The 18155-nt window shown below is 45.1% G+C and overlaps 2 protein-coding genes across 2 annotated transcripts; both read right to left on the bottom strand.

The window, feature by feature from the left end:
- Positions 1-468: 468 nt before the first annotated feature.
- LOC106637276 (armadillo repeat-containing protein 3) lies at positions 469-4863 on the bottom strand. The gene is made up of 14 exons (XM_089590484.1): positions 4840-4863; positions 4425-4765; positions 3971-4295; positions 3720-3887; positions 3448-3651; positions 3219-3381; positions 3025-3143; positions 2782-2940; positions 2024-2265; positions 1749-1913; positions 1533-1675; positions 1294-1471; positions 752-1061; positions 469-669 (listed from the first exon to the last, which is right to left on the bottom strand). Exons 1-14 carry the CDS (start codon positions 4861-4863, stop codon positions 469-471), a joined length of 2742 nt encoding a protein of 913 aa, XP_089446610.1.
- A 1298-nt stretch (positions 4864-6161) lies between these two features.
- Gli (carboxyl ester lipase-like protein Gli) lies at positions 6162-12194 on the bottom strand. Its single transcript, XM_014350047.2, has 11 exons — positions 11857-12194; positions 10428-10714; positions 10088-10217; positions 9859-10012; positions 9603-9780; positions 9123-9523; positions 8809-8999; positions 8439-8731; positions 8157-8352; positions 7959-8074; positions 6162-7138 (listed from the first exon to the last, which is right to left on the bottom strand). The coding sequence occupies exons 1-11, from the start codon at positions 12103-12105 to the stop codon at positions 6688-6690; spliced, it is 2646 nt and encodes an 881-aa protein (XP_014205533.2). The 5' UTR covers positions 12106-12194; the 3' UTR covers positions 6162-6687.
- Between the last annotated feature and the right edge of the window lie 5961 nt (positions 12195-18155).

The raw sequence follows: 18155 nt of genomic DNA, 5'->3' as shown, positions 1-18155 counted from the left end.
AGCGCCGGCCGGGGAAATTAATGAGCCCCCGGAGCGCGGTGCAGAAAATTGAAAATGCACGCCCGCGCAACGGGAAACTAACTCCCTTCCGCGCTTATATATACATGTATACGAAAAAACTGGGATATTGTAATCGTCGCGCGCTTAACCGCCGAGTCCTTTTTCTCGTGTACGCACGTTACACGACCATGGCTAGTTTTTACCACTACGCTATGCCCCCGTCACTATTTTTTTTTTTTTTGCATCCACGATTGTACTTCACGCAGACACGCTTTTACGATTAATCGTTTGACAAATTTAATCATGATAACACAACAGCAACCCACCGTTCGTCGTTTAACTCTCCGATCGTATATTTCTGTAAATTAACTTTGAGGGAAGATAAAAAGAAGAAGAAATTTGTTATGAAAAAAAAAAAAAAAAAGATAACTGGCTGCATCTTTATTATTTCACCCTCGTCAAAATACCTCATGTGTACGATCCGGAAGAGGCATTGTCCTCGCAACACTCGAACAGGCAAACCGAGCGCTTCTCCCGGTACCTATCGGCTCCGGAGCTGCCTACGGGCACGAGTTGCCCGGGCACGTCCATCAGGTCGACTATGAAGTTCTCCCTGAGGTAGCGCGGCGGCAGCTCGTCCCCCACCACCGAGTGCCCACTGGCCTGTGACTTATTTGTACTACTTATTATTGTCACAAAGTCATGTGTATAAATATGTATTGTTTGATTGCACAGCTCTCACGGTGGGCACGGCGATCTCGACCCAGGACTTGCCGTTGCAGCCGCGCACCAGACTCGCCGGCAGGGCCACCCGGTCGGCCATGACCTTGAAGAGTAGGGCTCGCTCGAGGTAGGAGCCCACGCGGAGCAGGCCAAGGGGGATGACGTTAGTCTCGAGGCGCTCCCTCAGCCCGTGCAGGTGGACCTCGAGCTGTTGGTCGAGACAACTCGACGGCTGGGACGGGTCGGTGCCTGCGAGTTGGCGCGCGACGAAGGCCCCCAGGAGACGGGCTCGGGACGCGATGCGCGACGGTTGCACCAATCCCGGGACTCGGCTGGTGCTTTGTTTGCATACGAAAGTAGCGCAATCACTCGTGTGTCATTGTGGCCAGTGCAGTTCTTTATAAATTGCACAATGCGACTATGAGGGGGAAAAACACCTACAACGGTGTGTGTCATTTCGAACCTAAGCTCGGTGTATATATGGTAGTACATATATGTATATTTTGGTTGCGTCAACTATAAGGGTTCAAAAAAGGCACAGGTGTATAAATATGTATAAAGTCAACTTACACGTGTCCGTCTGTCTTTTCGATGGCCGCGAGCTCGGCTGTAAACAGCTCGAGGTAACCTTGAAGATCGGGGTCCGCCTGGAGCCTGCCGAACTTGAGCTCGAGCCAAGCGTTGATCGTCCCCTCGGACACGCGTATCCCCCGCTCGTAGCTCTCTCGCCTCATCGACTCGCGCGCAGCTGTGTGTAATTTTTTTTTTTTTTTTTTTTTTTTTTTACAAATGCACCACACGCTGCTTACCATTGAACGCGGCGCACTTGCTCACGAGGAGGTCAAGGTCTTCCTCGTCGGAGTCGTGGCGCGGCGTACCCCCGAAATTAGCCACGTAAATCGGCTGCAGGGGACACAGCTTCAGACGAAATAGCTCCTCCAACACTGGAAATCTGCAAATAGGGTTCAAGGGGATGATCCTCTATATATACAGTCTTTTGCGATTTAACGAAAAGTGGAGATTACGGGCAATGGGTGTGCCTCAGCGCGTGAAAGCCGTCCGGGGTGAGGTCGGTGAGCGACAGGCGGCCCGTGTACGCGAACTTCATCGATAGATCCGCGCCGAACAGCGCCTCGATGCAGGTGTTCCACGTAGGCACGAGCTTCGACATCGGGTGGTTTTTCAGCATACTATGTGTAACAAGTCGACGAAAAAAAGGAGAAAAAAAAAAAAAAAAAACGTCACGCCGAGCCGTTTAGGATGGGCGTATATGTATACATATGTATGAGTGGCGGTTAACTGAAATAGGCAGCCCTCGTGGGTGCAGAGCACGGCAAAGTGGTCGTCGGCGCTGCACAAGTTGAGTAGTAGATTGACGAGGGCGTGGAGGACCGGCACCGACTTCGACTCAAGGAGGAGGCAGTGGATCTTGCAGTGAAGGCTCGCGCGGATGAGGTGGGCTCGGGCCTCGTCGCTGCGACCGAAGCGGGACAGCGCGTCGCAGCACGCGATTCTCAGCTCGTCGGCCGCCTTGGTTTCTGGCTGTTGGGTGTACGGGGAATTTTTTTTTTTCAGTTGGTAAAATTGGAAAGCGAAAATAACAACTGGTGTGGTAGTTTATTTTCTTTTAGGCGGAAGGATTTCTTGCACTTAGTGTGCCCGATTTTTTTTTTTTTTTTAACCAAAAAAACGTTTCTTTGCTCTTTTGATGGTTTTATCCATCTAACAATATTTTAAGGTAACCCGAAAAAAAGGCATACTGTATCCCATTAAATTAATATTTTTTCAATGTAATTTAATTTAACAAAACAAAAAAAAAAAACAAAAAAAACATTGGACGTGTTTGTTGAACGTGTATTGGAAATATTTCCACAGTGATTTGTCCCGATATTCCCTGTCCTTACGAATTTGTTTAAACTTTCTCCTAAACCTTACAGTTTCCAATCCACAAAAAAAAAAAAAAAAAAAAATTAACGTGTTATTCTTGAAATGTAAACTAAAAATGTCACTTGTTTGGTGCGCAATTCATCACAAGGACATGTAATGTGTGTAATTTACGTCGAGGCGAGAGCAGAGGGCGGAAAAGAGCTCGGGATCTATCAGGTCGTCGGCCAGCCTCGAGTCGTCCGCCATGGCTGACAGGGCTTGAATGATGGTCGCTTGGATTTCCCAGGGCGCTGACTCCACCGGTCGCCCAACGAAGCGCGCCAAGTGGACCTAGGAAACGTATATTTTGCCCACCGATTGCCGTGTGAATTTTTTCTCCCCCCCCAAAACGACAAGTACTGGTTTCATTCATACCTGGTTTCCACCATCTACAAAGTTCACGCAGTTTTGCCAACTCGACGCCAACAGCTCCCTCAGAGCAAACGCAGCCGCTTGTCTCTCCGGCCACTCTGCCTCCTCGTCGATCAACAGCTCTGTTGGACCATTACCCGTTGAAAATCAATCGGCACAATATATGTATAGTCAAAGGGGGGGGGGAAACCACTCACGAACGACGAAACCCATGGGATTCCCCTGGCACACCTCGTCAGCGGCCGGCGGGTAGCCCACCATACTACCGATCCCCCGACACACCGTAGCCCGAAACACTGGCGTCGTCGCCTCAGCAGCGCAGTCGAGCAAGTACCCGACGAGTCCCCGGTTGTGCAGCACCTACACACGCACAGACTCGAGCAAACAAAACTATGCACGAGCTGCCGAGAGCAAACGCTTCGTTACCTTTTTACCGATCGCGCTCTCCGACAGATCCACCAGCGTCCCCAAAACGCCGAACCTCAGCTCCTCCTCGTCCGTATCCTCCATGAAGGCAAACAGGCGCTTCGTGTCGTCGCCGGTGTTCATCAGCTCCGCGGTTTTCGCGTTCCCGCAGGCCAAGCCCAGCACGCGGACCACTTTGCCGAACAGGTCCCTCCACTCCGCGTTCTGGACCAACACATAAGTATATTTGTAGCTCTGAGCAACCCGACCAGCGTGTCTGCATGTCCACGTACGTCCAGGATATCGAGCAATCGGCGCGGGCCCTCGGAGGCTCGGAAGCTCTCGTGGACGTCCTCGCGCGCGATGGGCGCCACGAGCAGCTCGACGACGCGCAGCGCCAGCAGCTGGACGACCGGGTAGGGCTCGGCAAACAGCCCGTAGAGCGCCTCGAAGCTGAAAACCTGAACCGATCTCGGGGCTCGCGAGTCTTCCAAAGGAGACCCCACCCCCCTCATACCGATTTTTTTTTTTTTTGTTTTTTCACCTCGGAGCGGAACACGGTGTCCGGCCCGTTGGGGTCCCCGAGCAGGTGGGCGAGGATCTCGAGGCAGTTCCTCCTGACGTCCGGATCGGTAGACCCGAGCTTCTCGAGGACCGTATCGACGCGCCGACCGGTCAGAAGCATGGCCGAGCCCGTGGGATCGCTCGCCAGCTCCGCCAATATCCGCGAGGCGTACTCCTGCAGGAAGACATCGGCTTCCTCGTCGGACAGCGTCTCAGTGAAACGCTCGATGTACGTGTCGTCCCTGAGTAGGTGCGCCTGCACATTTCGCACAGCCGACATCAGAGCCAACAACTTCAGCGCGAACCTGGTTATCCGGGAGAGGAGGGGGTTTTTTTTTTTTTACAAACAAGGCTGGTGCTGTCGAATCCACCGATGATTATACCACGTGGCGATCGGTAAATCGTGTGGGCGATTGTGTGGGGGGTGTACAAACCGGCGGGCGAAAACATCCTCGTGGTGAACAAGAGCGAGCACGTTGTCCAGGGCGTTGAGGTCGAAGAGCCGGTCGAGGTTGCCAGGCGCCTTGGTTGCGTAGGTGGCGAGGGCGCCGGCCGCCGCCAGGAGGACCGGTCTCTCGGGGCTGCCAAGCAGAAGGATCGCCGTGTCCGGGCGGCTGATCTCGAGGCCCAGGGGCTCGAGGCTCGCCTCCTCCGTGGCTGCTGCGAGGTCTGTCGGGGCCCGGCCGATCGGCGCGCATTTTGCCGGGGCTCCCTCGCTTGGCGCGAACTCGGGTGTCGACGGGTTCTTTGACTTTCGGTTGGTCGGCGCTGCGGACTTTCGGCCAAGGAACGTTGGGGAAAGTGGGTTTCGATTGGATTTGGGTTACCAGGGGTAACTATCGCGGGTACCTTACTGGGCTTCTTTTTTACCATCACAGGCCGATGCACGTTGTGTTTTTTTTTTTTTTTTTTTTTTTTTTTTTTTTTTTTTTTTTCTAGTGCTTTGATGTGCCTTGAAATGTCGAATTCGCCCCTTCGCTGTTAAACGATGGACCTGAAGTTTGCGTCATGTACGTACACACATGTGTGTGTGATTTTAATGAAATAACAACACGAATACGATTAATTCATAATAGGGGTGTGTGCGTATTTATTTTTTTCGTGGATACCTCGAGTTTTCCAATTTATTTTGCTCGATCGGCCTTTTACATATTTGGTGAACCTTACGAGAACTGCGTGAGCACAAAAGATTGTTTGGCAAATTTTTGATTGAGATGATCGGATGTACTTAAAAACTTACTTTCTATACAAGTGCCCGTGACAATGTGAACATGAGATCGATGACGTGTAGTATCAAAAATATAAAATCGTGTATAATGTGTTTTTGCTTCATATTGAACAATTATAATACATTGGCAGATATATATGTATGTAACAAATCTACAATTTGTAATTGTAGGGTTTGCAAACTTTTTTTTTTTTTTTTTTTTTTTTTTCTTTTTTTTATATCGACGAGTAATAAATTTGTAATACTTGGCTATATTATTATACGTAAATTAATAATCGAGATCGCTATTTCTACGGCAAATGGTAACAGGTGAACAAGCATTGAAATTAAAAAAATAATATTAAGGGAATGGGCGCTACCTTACTTGTGTAAATTTATTTATAAATCTATTGTTTTTTCTAAAACGCTATAAATATTGTTCTAAACAACATTTTTTTTTTTTTTTTTTTTTCGTAAAATGCAATTTTAAGGCTATATGCAGTTACGCAAAAGTATGTTTGTCATGAACAATTGCACAGCAGCTTCATCGTGTAAAATGTGCAATAAAATAAAAAACATAATAATATATACTTTACAAAATTTCTGTACATACTATACAATAAAATATTTCAGCTAATTAATTGGACGGATTAGGTATGCCTAAGTATTAAGAGTTAAACAATCAAACGAACGAGTCGTGATGGATAAAAACAACCATTCTCGTTATGGCAATTTTGGAGCATCATCGCTTTAAACAAAAAAATTTCAAATCACTTATTTTTTATTAATCATTTAAAAAAATGACGATCTCATTTTTTATAAAAATGTTCGTGTGAATTTAATCATCCATAAATTTCATGTACACCCATTTTCAATGGATGCAAAAAAAAACCGAACCCAGCATTTCATGCCCAACTGAAATAACAATAATTAATATATACACAAAAAAAAAAGAAAAGAAAGAAGCTCATCACTTTGCCGGGTGTTTTTTAAACGCCTCGTCGCTACTACGCATAATACGTATACCTTAGATTAAAATTTAAAAAAGTATAAAAAGAAAAGCCCATAAGTTTTCCCTTTCGAAAAAGGGCGCGTTATACTAATCATATTAACTATATCGCGATGGCGCAACTATATACACATAGGCACGCAACTGGACAGCCAACAATATGGTAATCAGTTTGTAAAGCTTAAGCGATATGTTGGAAAAAAAAAAAAAAAAAACGAAATTGTACTCGTAATTCGATAATGAAAACTCATAGCTCGCGATGTAGTTGTTGGGATGTTTTTTTACTCGAAGCAATGACATTTTGGTGAGACTCCCCGAAGGCACTGTATACTGTATACGCGAGAGAAAAAAGGCAAATATACCCAACAACAATATATAATAATAACAACAACAACAATAACACAACAAGGTAGATATTTTAACGCTACCGATTCCTGAAATGCTGTTAAAATTAATATAGGCACGATGTCGCACCGACGCGTCAAACAGCCGTCTGAGGCACCCCCTGGACGAGGTGGGTCCTACTCCGGCTTTTGGGCAGCGTCGACTGGCTGGACGCCCGGCCGATCTTGGCCGCGCGGGGCACGCCGTTCGGCGAACTCGTGACGAAGCCCTCGTTCCTCTCGTCCTTGATCGACGAGTTGGAGTTGCTCCGCAACGAGGGCGTCGAGCTGAACTTGCGGTTGTTGTGCCCGACGACGAGCCTCTCCTGCAGCTTCATGTCGTTCTCGGATGGCCCGAGGGGCACGGGGGGCGGCGGGGGTGGCGGTGGCTGGGGCTTGTTGCCGAGCCGTCGGGGCATAGCGAGCGGCGTGTCCCGGTACTCGTAGACGTTCTCCTTGGACACGCGAGTCAGGTTGTCGATTCCGTCGTTGGATGGCTCGTCTTCTCGTACCATCAGGATATCTCCGCTATAGTAGTGATCTGACTGTCTGCCGATGGAATGGACGATAAATTACGTTAAATGTACTTATATACACCCGCATTCTCTGTATGTACATGTGTATACGAAGGGACGCTTGATCCATTCGAACTTGCAAAGGTGTTTTTAGACAAAAAGTTGAGCTATCTCTGGTTTGGGTGCAATTAACAATTACTTTACTATTTTGAGCATACTACATGAGTGTCAATGACGAAGAGCTTGGAATAATCGTGTTTGCTGCACCAAATGAAAGATATCTCTCGTTTCTTTTTTGCCCCATGTACCAGGCTTGTGAGGTGTGCACAGTGTATTTACACAATAATAACGTTGCGGTTTGGTGGGCAAAAATGTTTAACAACGAAAAAAAGCATTATCAGGTGGCTTAAATTAAAAATAATTACAACATACAGGTATAATATACTACAATTTGTACACCACGTAATGAAATTTTACCTGCGTACTCCATCGCGTCTTCCGTTTTACTATAAGGAAAGAGCAAAATTCGTATTATTAACCCAGTCTGTCCACGTGTTAGTAACAAAGTGCTTTTTTGTATGTATCTACTGGTTTTTTTTTTTTTTTTTTTTTCAATGTATAATTTATCAACTAGACATAATTTTGCAACGTGTGCGCGTGTGTGTGTATGTGCTTATCCAAAAGTTTGTTAAGTGAAACCAGAACCAGGGTTCACGTGCACTACCGACCATAGAAACCTGTCCCCTTGGCTTTTTACACGGCCAAACTATGCATATAGTTTTTTTTTTTTTTCCCAACATTAATAGTATAGTGGCGTCGTCACATGGCTTTGGTTCTGTTTACCTTTTGCTTACCTTTTGGCGTTGCGCCAAAGCATGCAACACACCACCGACATGACGATCAACAGTAGACAGGCAGTGGACATGGACCAAAAGGCAATTTGCATGGGCTGCGTGGGCTCCCACCAATACTGAATCGTAAAATAACAATTATAGCACACTTTTTTTATTTTTTTTATTTTTTATTTAGATAAACATTTTATTCCAACTTACCTCCGTTATCGGTGGGTACGTCGGGACCAAGCGGCCAATCACCGTCGGCAAGTACTGCGACCAAAAGGCGCTCTCGGTCTGCCGGTAGTTGAGCAAAATCGAGCTATTATACGTAGTGTTGATGTTCAGGTACTTTAGCTCGCCAAACTTGGCTACGTCAAAGTGCAACCCTCGTATTTGAACCGGCGTTGGGTTCCTGAAGGGATACAATTTTATTTTTTTCCCCCTTTTTCCATCACCATTGTCGCAAAACAAATCACCAAGGTGCGTTGGTAAACATACCCCATGGTCGCAAAATTGGCGTAAGCTTTCATGAAAAAGTAGCTCATGTTGCGGTCGCTGTCGGTCCACATGTCGCGCTTGAGCTTCAACTTTTCGGGGAAAAATTCGACATCCATGAACGGAGCCCCGGCCAGCAGCAGGTGCTCGATGTCGTGCGGCACCCGCCTCCACTCGGGCAAATTGAACGCCTCGATGGTCGTGTTCAAGACGTACAGGAACACCGGGACGTTGTTCTCCACCAACAACTTGGCGATTTTGTCGTGCGGCGCGACAAAGTGAAAATCGGTCAGAAGCTGATGCGGGGGGGGGGGGAAACACATTTATTCGCGCATACAATAGCCAATGAAAAAAAAAAAGAAAAAAGACTCACGTTGATGTACTGGTCCCGTACGCGGAGTACGTTGTTGGGGTCGGGCCAATAGGTGTACATGTACTTGATGGCCTCGTAAACGCCCCACGGATTGAGCGTGTAATTGTACCGCAGCACTAGCTCCCACAGCTTTTGGTCGAACATCTCGGGCGTGATGATAAACTCGTTCCTGGCCAACGTGGCGTTGTTATCTAAAATCACCAAAAGACCCTTGATTTTGTTGTTTTTTTTTTTTCCCACCGTCGCGTCGGTAGTAAGAAAAAAAAAAAAAAAAAAAAAAAAAAAAAAAAAAAGTAAAAGAAATAGCAACTGACAAACAATAAAGGCAGCCTCCTGCGTGGTAACGCCCGACATGTAGGCCAAGTCGTGCCTGTACCTTCTGGCCCGGATGCCCTCCTCGGGCGGCTCGTTGAAAAAGTGCCAGTCCGTGGAGGCCCAGTGCTCGTAGTACTCGTTGGGCACGGTAAAGTTGACGTCGAGCACCGGTGCCCACGGGAACATGCCCACCTGGGGCTTGAGCTCCGCGTTTCCGTGCTCGTAGATGTTGCGCTCCTTGAGGCACTGCACGAGCCGCCAGCTGCTCTCGATGCTACAGCCCAGGGTCTGGGCGTAAACCCGCGACGTGTTCTGGGCCCGATACTTGTCGACTATCAGGGCCCAATCCGCCACTGCCGAGCCCGACTGGGCTATCACCTTGGACACGAGGTCCCGCGTCCTGAAAGACACGCTCGATCGGTTATCATACCGAGATCACCATGCACGATAAGTGCGGGGGGGGGGCTATATATACTTACTTTGGGGCTACCATGAGGAGGCCGGCGCTCGCTGCCCCAGCTCCCGGCCCGAAGAGCGTGATCCTGTTGGGGTCGCCGTTGAAGAACTCGATGTTGTCGTACACCCACCTCAGGGCCATCGCCTGGTCGAGGATGCCGTAGTTGCCGGGGCTGTTCTCGTCACCCGTGCTCAGGAAACCTGCGGGTAATATATATATATACATAATCATTCATAAGTATAAACGACAGGATACGCATCATTACATTGTATATATACCTAGAGCACCGAGGCGGTAATTTATGGAGACGACGGTGACGTTGAAAAAGCCCGCGAGTATGTGGGCTGGGAACAAGTTGCTCGCCCCGTGGATGAACTCGCCCCCGTGTATGTAAAACATCACGGGGTACTTGCTGGCCAGCCCGGAGTTTATCTATACCCACGATTATTTGTTTTAATTGTTCATTCATGCGTATATTATGTTGTTTCAAGAGATTATTGCTCTCACATTTGGGCTGAAGATGTTGAGGTACAGGCAGTCCTCGTCTACGTCCCGTACGCCCTTGGTCGCCCCGGTGTACTGGCTTGGCTGAGGACACGCCGGGCCCCAGTCGACGGCTTGCAACAGGTGCCAGCCTCTGCATTCGAAAAGGAATCGACACAAGTGATTTAATGGACAAACTTTCTTTTTTTTTTTCAATGGTTTGCGTGTACAGGGGGATAAAGTTCCTAAACCAGGTACTGTTGTTGTTTTTTTTGTTGTTTTTTTTTCCACCAGAAAATGACGTGGGGAATGATTATTGAAATAAAATCTAAATAGTACAAAACAATGGTAAATCCGTGCTCACTTGTGTATCCTGGGGGGTTTGAAGCGTCCCTCCTTGACGGGGGGCATGGAGTACGGGATGCCGAGGAAGACGTTGACGTTGGCGGTGACCCTTTCGACGGGAAGGCTCCAGGGCAGGTGTCTAGCCTCGGGGTTGTCGTAAAGGTACACCTTGAAGCCCTGGACGGTGCCGTAGTGCGTGCGCACGAAAATGTCGCGCTCGAGGTTCTTCGAGTCCGGGCGCTCTCTGCCCTGCAGGTCCGCCCGCCAACCGCCCAGTATACCCGGTAGGGGTAGCCTTTCGGACGTCTAATAAGGAATTAAATGTATGATTCTTTTTTTTTTTTTTTTTTCCCATCATCATCATGTAAATTGTAAATCAAGTTGCTGTTTTTCATACGAGTAAATTATATTTATTCGAGACAAAAGTTGACTCTGCGTGTATTATTTACTTCGTGCACGTGTTTTGATGATGAATCTCGTGTGGATAATATTTATAGGCTCGAAGAGCTGCTTGTAGACGCTATACTATATGTACCGTTTTGCGATTACCATATAATATAATATAAACGTAATGGAAAAAAAAAAAAACTGCTTTATTCCGTAAGAATGTACGTTAAATATTTCTCCCATGAGTGTGGGTGTGTGTGTGTGCGCGTAAGCTCAAACAACAATAAGAGAGAGGAAGAGGCTAATTACCGTTGATCGAGAATTAAATTTTACCTCATCATTTAATTATACACAATATACGGGGGAATCGGAGCAAAAGCCCAAACTTGCGCTCAATTACAGCGTTGTGGATTGTGTAAGGAAAAATAAAAAAATTAAAAACAGGGTATACTTTGTTGTATATCCACAAACGTTTCGTTTCATCAACTGATAAAGGAAAGAAATTAACGTACGAATTTCCGAGTGCCCTTTTTTCTTACTTCTCGTGTACGCGTTTTTTAATTTGAACGTGTAAAATGGCATAATTTTTTCACTTATCTCTCAGTGTATAATTATTATATGGGCAGAAGAGGATAATTTTAAAAATCAAAACACACCCACGCGTTGCAGCACCGATCGCCGCGAGAGCACGTATTATATGCACATTGCGTGCACGTAAAAAAAAAAAAAAAATGGTAAAAGGTGTATATACATATACACACACGGTAGGTATACGGTAGATTTTATGAATGAAACGGGGACAAAAAAAAATGTCTTTTTTGATCTCTGATACGATGGACAGTGGAAATCATTAGATCAACGTGTACCTCGCGAGCGCGCCAGAGCGTAAAGCGCGCTCTGTATGAACCTGCAGCAGTTGTGTTGCAAGAGTCACTTGTATATTTATATTGCGAAACCATCACCACACATACCATATACATGTATATAACTGCTCGTATGACCCATATGCGTGGGTAAACGAAGAAATAAAAGGAAAAAAGAAGTGGTTATATTGGACTCACATCCGAGTTGTACCAGTCGTCGGGTGACCTGGTGGGCGGCCCGTTGCGGTACGGATCGAGGTGGCCGGGCTGATAGCCACCGTACCTCCTGTCCTTGTACACGTAGGTCTGATAGCCGGGCGGGATCTGGGGCTCGGGGCCGTACGGCCCGCTTTGGGCGTAGTAACCATTGGCGTACCTGTTGTTGCCCTCGTCGGCCGCGACTACCAGGAACAGGCTCGCCAGGTGCCAGACCCGCACCGCGGCCATTTTGCCCGCTGACGCCCTTGTCTGTGCCTATGTACACCTTGCTTCGCGCGCGGCCTTTTTTTTTTTTTGTTCCTTTTCTCCACTGCAGTATCGGTAAATGTACCCTATACGCGCCCGCCCATCATATGTATACGCGCGTTGCGCTCCGGAGCACGGACAACCGCTACTAATACAAAGTACCTACTCACTATGGGCGCGATCTCTTCTCGGCTCTCCGATCCGGAGAAACGAAAGTGAGAGAGAGAGAGAGAGTTTGTGTGTGGGTGTCTGTTGTTATGGAGAAGAGGAGGAGGTGGTATATAGTTAGGGATGGATGAGAGAGTGCCGTGAGCTGCTGCCCTCCCGTGTGCGCGATCGAGCTGTTTTTTAACCGGGCGCTCCTTTACGCGCGTGTGGTAAGTCGTGTTTGAGCCTGCTTATTACATATTTACATATTTTATTGTCTTGCATATATAGGCGAGGTTTCGAGCTCGCAGACCTCACCTGTCAATGGAAGAGTCGGGTTTTTCTCTCCTGTATGTTTTTTTGTGCAGGGAAATCGGTACGAGTGAACAAATAAAAGGACTACATACATGGACCTTTTCCAAGGTTTACTTAATCGCGCGATCGATTGGGAGTTGTTTTTTTTCTCTCAACCATTCGGTTTATTGAAGCTATAATACAGTAACGATTTCCAACCGATTTTTCTTTGTTTTCAATGCGTACCGTCGCAAAAATGACTTTTTAAAAACTGTGTTATTGATAGGTAAGTATATATTTCTTTTATTTTCATTTAAAACGTGTCGTACAGCAGTTGTCGTTGCTAATGTAATAATCTTACTGCGGCTGGGTTATTAAAAAATTATACTTGGCTGTAAAAAAAAAAAAAAAAAAAAAAAATGAATAATGATAAAAATCCATACCCGAAACCATAAAAAAAAAAAAAGTAGATAAACAAAGCTGCATGTGCTCCACATCTCGCGTTACAGAGGAGGGAAAAGCAGCGCGCTTATCCTAAAACACGAAGTAAGCCAGCCTCTCTCTCTCGCAGGTATATGTACATACTTTTTAAGTGCATCCGCGTATAAGCAGCAAAGGGCCGCCTCGACGCGTCCCTCACATATATGTACACAAACGCGCATTAAAAACTGCTTTTTCGCGCTTATGCTCAAACACGCGTATATATATACCACCCACTTCTTGCAGCGCGGCCACGTAACGCATATTGTTTTCGACGCTCGACGACCGAGAGAGTTGGCTTTCATCGCGAGGGCAAAAAATGGGCAGGACGCGCTTATACATATATATATATATATATGTATATATATATGCGTGCACGTATACCCATGCTCGGAAGGGAAAAAAGGCCGTCCATCTCTTTCTGTTTTCGTTTTTCTTTTTTTTTTTTTTTTTTTCTTTTACTCTACTCTTTTTTGTGGTAGACTCGCGAGTGCATTTGCGCAAAAGTCACCCGCGAGAGGTATAAAGAGGCGCGGGCTTAATTCCATTTTTTTTTTTTTTTTTTTTTTTTTTTCCCTCAAAAAGGCTTTGTGGCTGCTGTTTTGGGAAATAAGGGTTTTCCCTTCGAGTCCAACTACGGTCCATCCGAAAAAATCGCCAATTCTTATAAACAATTGTACCCAGGTTTTTAGGTGAATTTACCTTAAATCGTGTAAATTTTCCAACAATGACTAAAATTCAAGTTAACATTTACATAAAACAGTTTAAATGTACGTACATCGTACACTATGGCAGCCCATCACGTGCACGCATATAAGATCTTGTTCATCCGTGTACATATATATGTATGACCGTATAATTTCAGCGAACAAACCCCTAACGACGAGCTCGAGAGCTGAATTCTCACATGACTACATCCAGCACAAGCGGCTAATTGCTGACGATGGCTTATCAAAAAAAAAAAAAAACACACGGTGCATTTTGCCGATTAACGCCGCGTGTATATTATACGGACACGCTACGCGACGGCGGTGTCAGTTCTTTTCTTGCAATTGTAATTAAATCGTTGGTGCACTTTACAACTTTCCCTTTTCACCGGTTTTTTTTTTTTTTTTTTTTTTTTTTTTTTTTCGAGTCACATTCGTATTAGAAACGACACGGTGGACTATATGTATTAAATTTAAATTCGCGAGCACAGCTTCTATTTTTCTTTATTCCAGATATACTATACCGACGAAAGCGCAAACCCTCGATTTCAATCGAACTCTAAGGTGGCGCTCTTTTTGGAAGGCACTTTTGAGTTCATGCTTTCTTCGACCGAGGCAGCGATACTCTTCAATGCCGAGCAAGATATATCCCGATGCCCGTTACACATTATTGATTATATAAATACATAATACATCCATATATATAATATACTGTACCGATTGCGCAACGTGCAATTATATAAAAGTATTTTTTTTTTTAATTGTCGTTCAGTCGCTAATTCAATTTCGCATGCAAGCTGTATACATGTATATATATACACGTAATGCAAAAAATCGTGAATCAACTGCTCGATGTAGGTACGTACGTATATATAAACGCAAGCAGGAAACGACGACGGTGAATCATGTGAATGTATTCAGTTTATTATATGTATATCTGTAAGTCGCGCGAAAGTTGATTGCACCGCTAAATAAAAGAAATATAAAAAAAAAGAAGAAGAAGAAAAATCCCCTCACCTAAAAAAAACTTGTGTGTTCTTGTATTCGAGGAAAATCGGTATTGCTGGGAAAAAAAAAAAAAAAAAATCGGAAGCACAGTCAAAGAGATATAGTTTAACCATACTTTGAAACAACAAATTCACGAGTATCTTACCTCACACGCGGGTATATTTAATTTTTGTACACGTAAGCCTCAATCGTATTTTATGATCTATGCTATCCTTCCCGTACTTTCGAAAACTAGAAAAAAAAAAAAAAAAAAAAAAAAAAACCAACAACCACTTACACTCTCTCTCTCACTTTTTCATTACACGCGCAGTTATGACCGATAGGACACAAACAGTTGGTCGTGCGAAAAGCGAAAATCGGCGTCGAAGCGCTCAATCGGCGACGGAGGCTCGATCGAAACTGATCCACTTGTACTCGCGTTACATGAGCAATCATAGCTGGAATAAAAAAAAAAAAAAAAAAAAAAAAGCCGGCCATTCATCACCGCGCTAGAAGCTCGCTTGTAACACTCGCGCGAGTGACTCATGGTACGTACGTACCTACATGCATCGCCGCGTTGAAAATATCATCACCGAGACTCTCTCGTGTAAAAATCATCGATTGCACGCATGTAACAAAATTTACGTTCATTCACACAGGCCGAGTCCAATGAACGCGACAAATCGGGACTCCACGTGGGCTTCGATTGGCGCTTCCGACGAGTAAACGCATACTTGTTTTTCCACCTAATTTGAAAAAAAAAAAAAAAAAAAAAAAAAATCTATATAGATGCAAAAACATGAATTTCAAAGGGGGGTGTAAAAAAATCGGGTGAGCCAAAGGCCCGCGTATCAACTGTGCACATTATAAACATTGTCAATATTATATAATTATATTCAGGCACCTCCGTTTTTTAATAAAGCTTATCAGGCAGTGGTGGGTATAACTACAACGACGCATGGACAATCTTGTGCTTCGAAAAAAAAAAAAAAAAAAAAAAGATGCACTTCCAAGATCGGATCGGCATTATCTTACCTCTCTCCGATTACGTTTACGATACCTCGTTATCCATAAGAGATATATACAGATGGAGGAGGCGAGAAAAGGAAAGATTAGATATAGAGCTCGGGCTTTAGGTGAGGAATTTCCGGGCGCTTTGATAAGATTGCGCACGTATATTGACCCTTTTTTTTCCAGGGCACGCGATCGCATTAATATTAACGAGGGAAGAGAAAAAACAACCAGTAAACCGTCCAACATTTTTACTTTTCAATTGTCATTCATACAAAAAATTGCAAAAATCTCGCAAAGACTTTAAAGTCACGCATACAATTGTATAGAGAGTTGAAAATGATTTCAAAGTCATCCAGGACTGTTTTTGTAACTTGATAAAAATTTTGAACTTTTTTTTGTTTTTTTATCAAGGCTTTCAAAGTGCGTTTAGCCCCTCGAACCTATGCAGGTATAAATAAAAAATCTACCTGCAAGTACAGCCCACCAAAGGCACTGCAGCACTTTTCTTGCTTAAAACGGGGAGGGGAGCGTGTCCTTTTCAAAATTCTAACGACCCGTCGCCTCTCATCTGCCTCTAAATCCCTCAAATTCCCTGGGCGAGATGTCCCTCGCACGCCCGCCCGCTCTAAACAAGGAAACAGTCGCGATGTAGTCCGCGTCACGGCTGAAAGTCCTTTTTCTTGGGGAGGGGGGGGGGAAACAAAAAAAAACAATTTGGAGCGTCGTCCTTCGGAAAAACAATTACAAGCTCGAGGGGGCCGTTCCTTCGGTCTTTTGTCTGCGGCGCGGCGAAATGGCTAATGAGAGGTGATGGGGCGCGCCCGTCGAGGAAACGCAATTTTCATTACTGTTGTTGTTGTTGTACCTATACGTATATAAGGGGTAAGGTCATTGGCTTTGACAGGTAAAATGTGTATATATGTACTTTATGCGCGACATTTTCGCCAATACAGTAATACACATGTATCGATGCTATACGTCGTGGCTTTGCCCTCTGGAGTGATTTCTTTTTTTTTCTCTGTTTTGTGAGTGCAGGGCTTTTTTTTAACTGCAAATTGGCTCTCTAGCCACTAAAACCAACGCGTTAGAAATACAAGCGATTTTTTTGTTTGCTCCCGTTGCACTACTAAGGGGTTTTCTCGCGCGAAGCGACCTGAAAATAATTTTAAATTTAATTTCTCGCTCAAAGAGGGGATTTTTCATCAAGTTAAAGGAGTGAGTTTGGTTTTTTCACTTTTTAATCGCAAAAGCACTCGTTTGCTCATCACACCGGGATCAAAATATATACTGCGTAAAAAAGGAAAAAAGCCCTTCCTCGGAGCCAATCCAAAATATACATGATGTAGGCTGTACGCGTAATTAAAAGCTCATCAATCGGTGACACAACGGTGACTCGGGAAGAAAAAAGCCACCTATACAAGCGCAGAGATTATTTAACAAGCAAAAAGCCACACGTGGCGAAACAAAAAAACCTGTAGCATACCTTTAGTAAAAACCTAACGCAGAAAGAGAGAGGCCTCGCGTATACTTGATCGCGGGCCAAAAGAAGAAGGAGGACCGCGTTGGTAAAGTTGGGGCTCGTTGCAAGGAGAAGGGACCATCAGGTATATTATACACGAAACGCAGGCCTCCTCCTCTCTACCTCCGATCCCTATCGTCTCGGTTAAAAAAGGAAGAAGGTTTCAAGGAGGATGAAAAAAAAAGGGAGAGAGAGAAGCCGAAAGAGGAGAAGGGCAGATGCACGCAGAGGCCCCCGTTGAACGAATTCCCTTTCTCTCTCGGCTCGAATTCACGCACATGTATAGTACGGGGGTGCGTCGGCACTTGCCCCTCTCCGATGCTTCTTCCTTTTTTTTTTTTTTTTTTTTTTTTCGGGGGAGATGATTTTTCTTTTTGAGCTTTTCGCCCAAGGAAATTTTTTTTCTTCCGATAAATAGAATACTTCGTGGCCATAATCGTGCGTACCTTGTACTCTCCGATCGCGAGAGTTTAGACGACGCGTTTAAGAAAAACCACAGGAGTGCCTCGTTACAAGCCCTCTCGTATATTAAACAAAACCACCCCTAACAAAAAAAATAAAAAAAAAAAATTACAAACGCCCATGATCTAAATTATATACGTATAGATCAAGTTAATTGGGGGAAAAAAGGAGCAGCTGCTTATGATTCACAGTACGGAAATATATAAGCACGTGATACAGAGACACATAGAGTTTTTTGGCTTGATTTCCAGCAGATTACGCTTTTTGTATACCGATTTTTATGCGATACACACACACCACACCGTACACCAATACATATATACGTATATTTTTTTTCGCGTTGCGCAAATAAGCAGCGAGTATAATACTTATATAGCAAACCCGAAAAGGATAAAAAAAATCCGAGAAGGTGATGGAGGAGG

Source organism: Copidosoma floridanum, unplaced genomic scaffold (assembly GCF_036245765.1).
Source record: "Copidosoma floridanum isolate Cflo_tuat_1 unplaced genomic scaffold, Cflo_Japanese_pri ptg000012l, whole genome shotgun sequence".
Classification (NCBI taxonomy): domain Eukaryota; kingdom Metazoa; phylum Arthropoda; class Insecta; order Hymenoptera; family Encyrtidae; genus Copidosoma; species Copidosoma floridanum.
The sequence above is the reverse complement of the archived record's forward strand: the minus strand, read 5'-3'. Positions and strand labels throughout refer to the sequence as shown.

Coding starts and splice junctions, on each gene's coding strand:
- Gli (XM_014350047.2), bottom strand. CDS start 12,105: ATGGCCGCGGTGCGGGTCTGGCACCTGGCGAGCCTGTTCCTGGTAGTC. Junction 9,781..9,858: donor TTACCGCCTCGGTGCTCTAG/GTATATATACAA, acceptor TATTACCCGCAG/GTTTCCTGAGCACGGGTGAC. Junction 8,353..8,438: donor GCCAATTTTGCGACCATGGG/GTATGTTTACCA, acceptor GTATCCCTTCAG/GAACCCAACGCCGGTTCAAA.
- LOC106637276 (XM_089590484.1), bottom strand. CDS start 4,863: ATGGTAAAAAAGAAGCCCAGTAAG. Junction 3,888..3,970: donor ACACCGTGTTCCGCTCCGAG/GTGAAAAAACAA, acceptor AGATCGGTTCAG/GTTTTCAGCTTCGAGGCGCT. Junction 1,062..1,293: donor GAAAAGACAGACGGACACGT/GTAAGTTGACTT, acceptor ATGCAAACAAAG/CACCAGCCGAGTCCCGGGAT.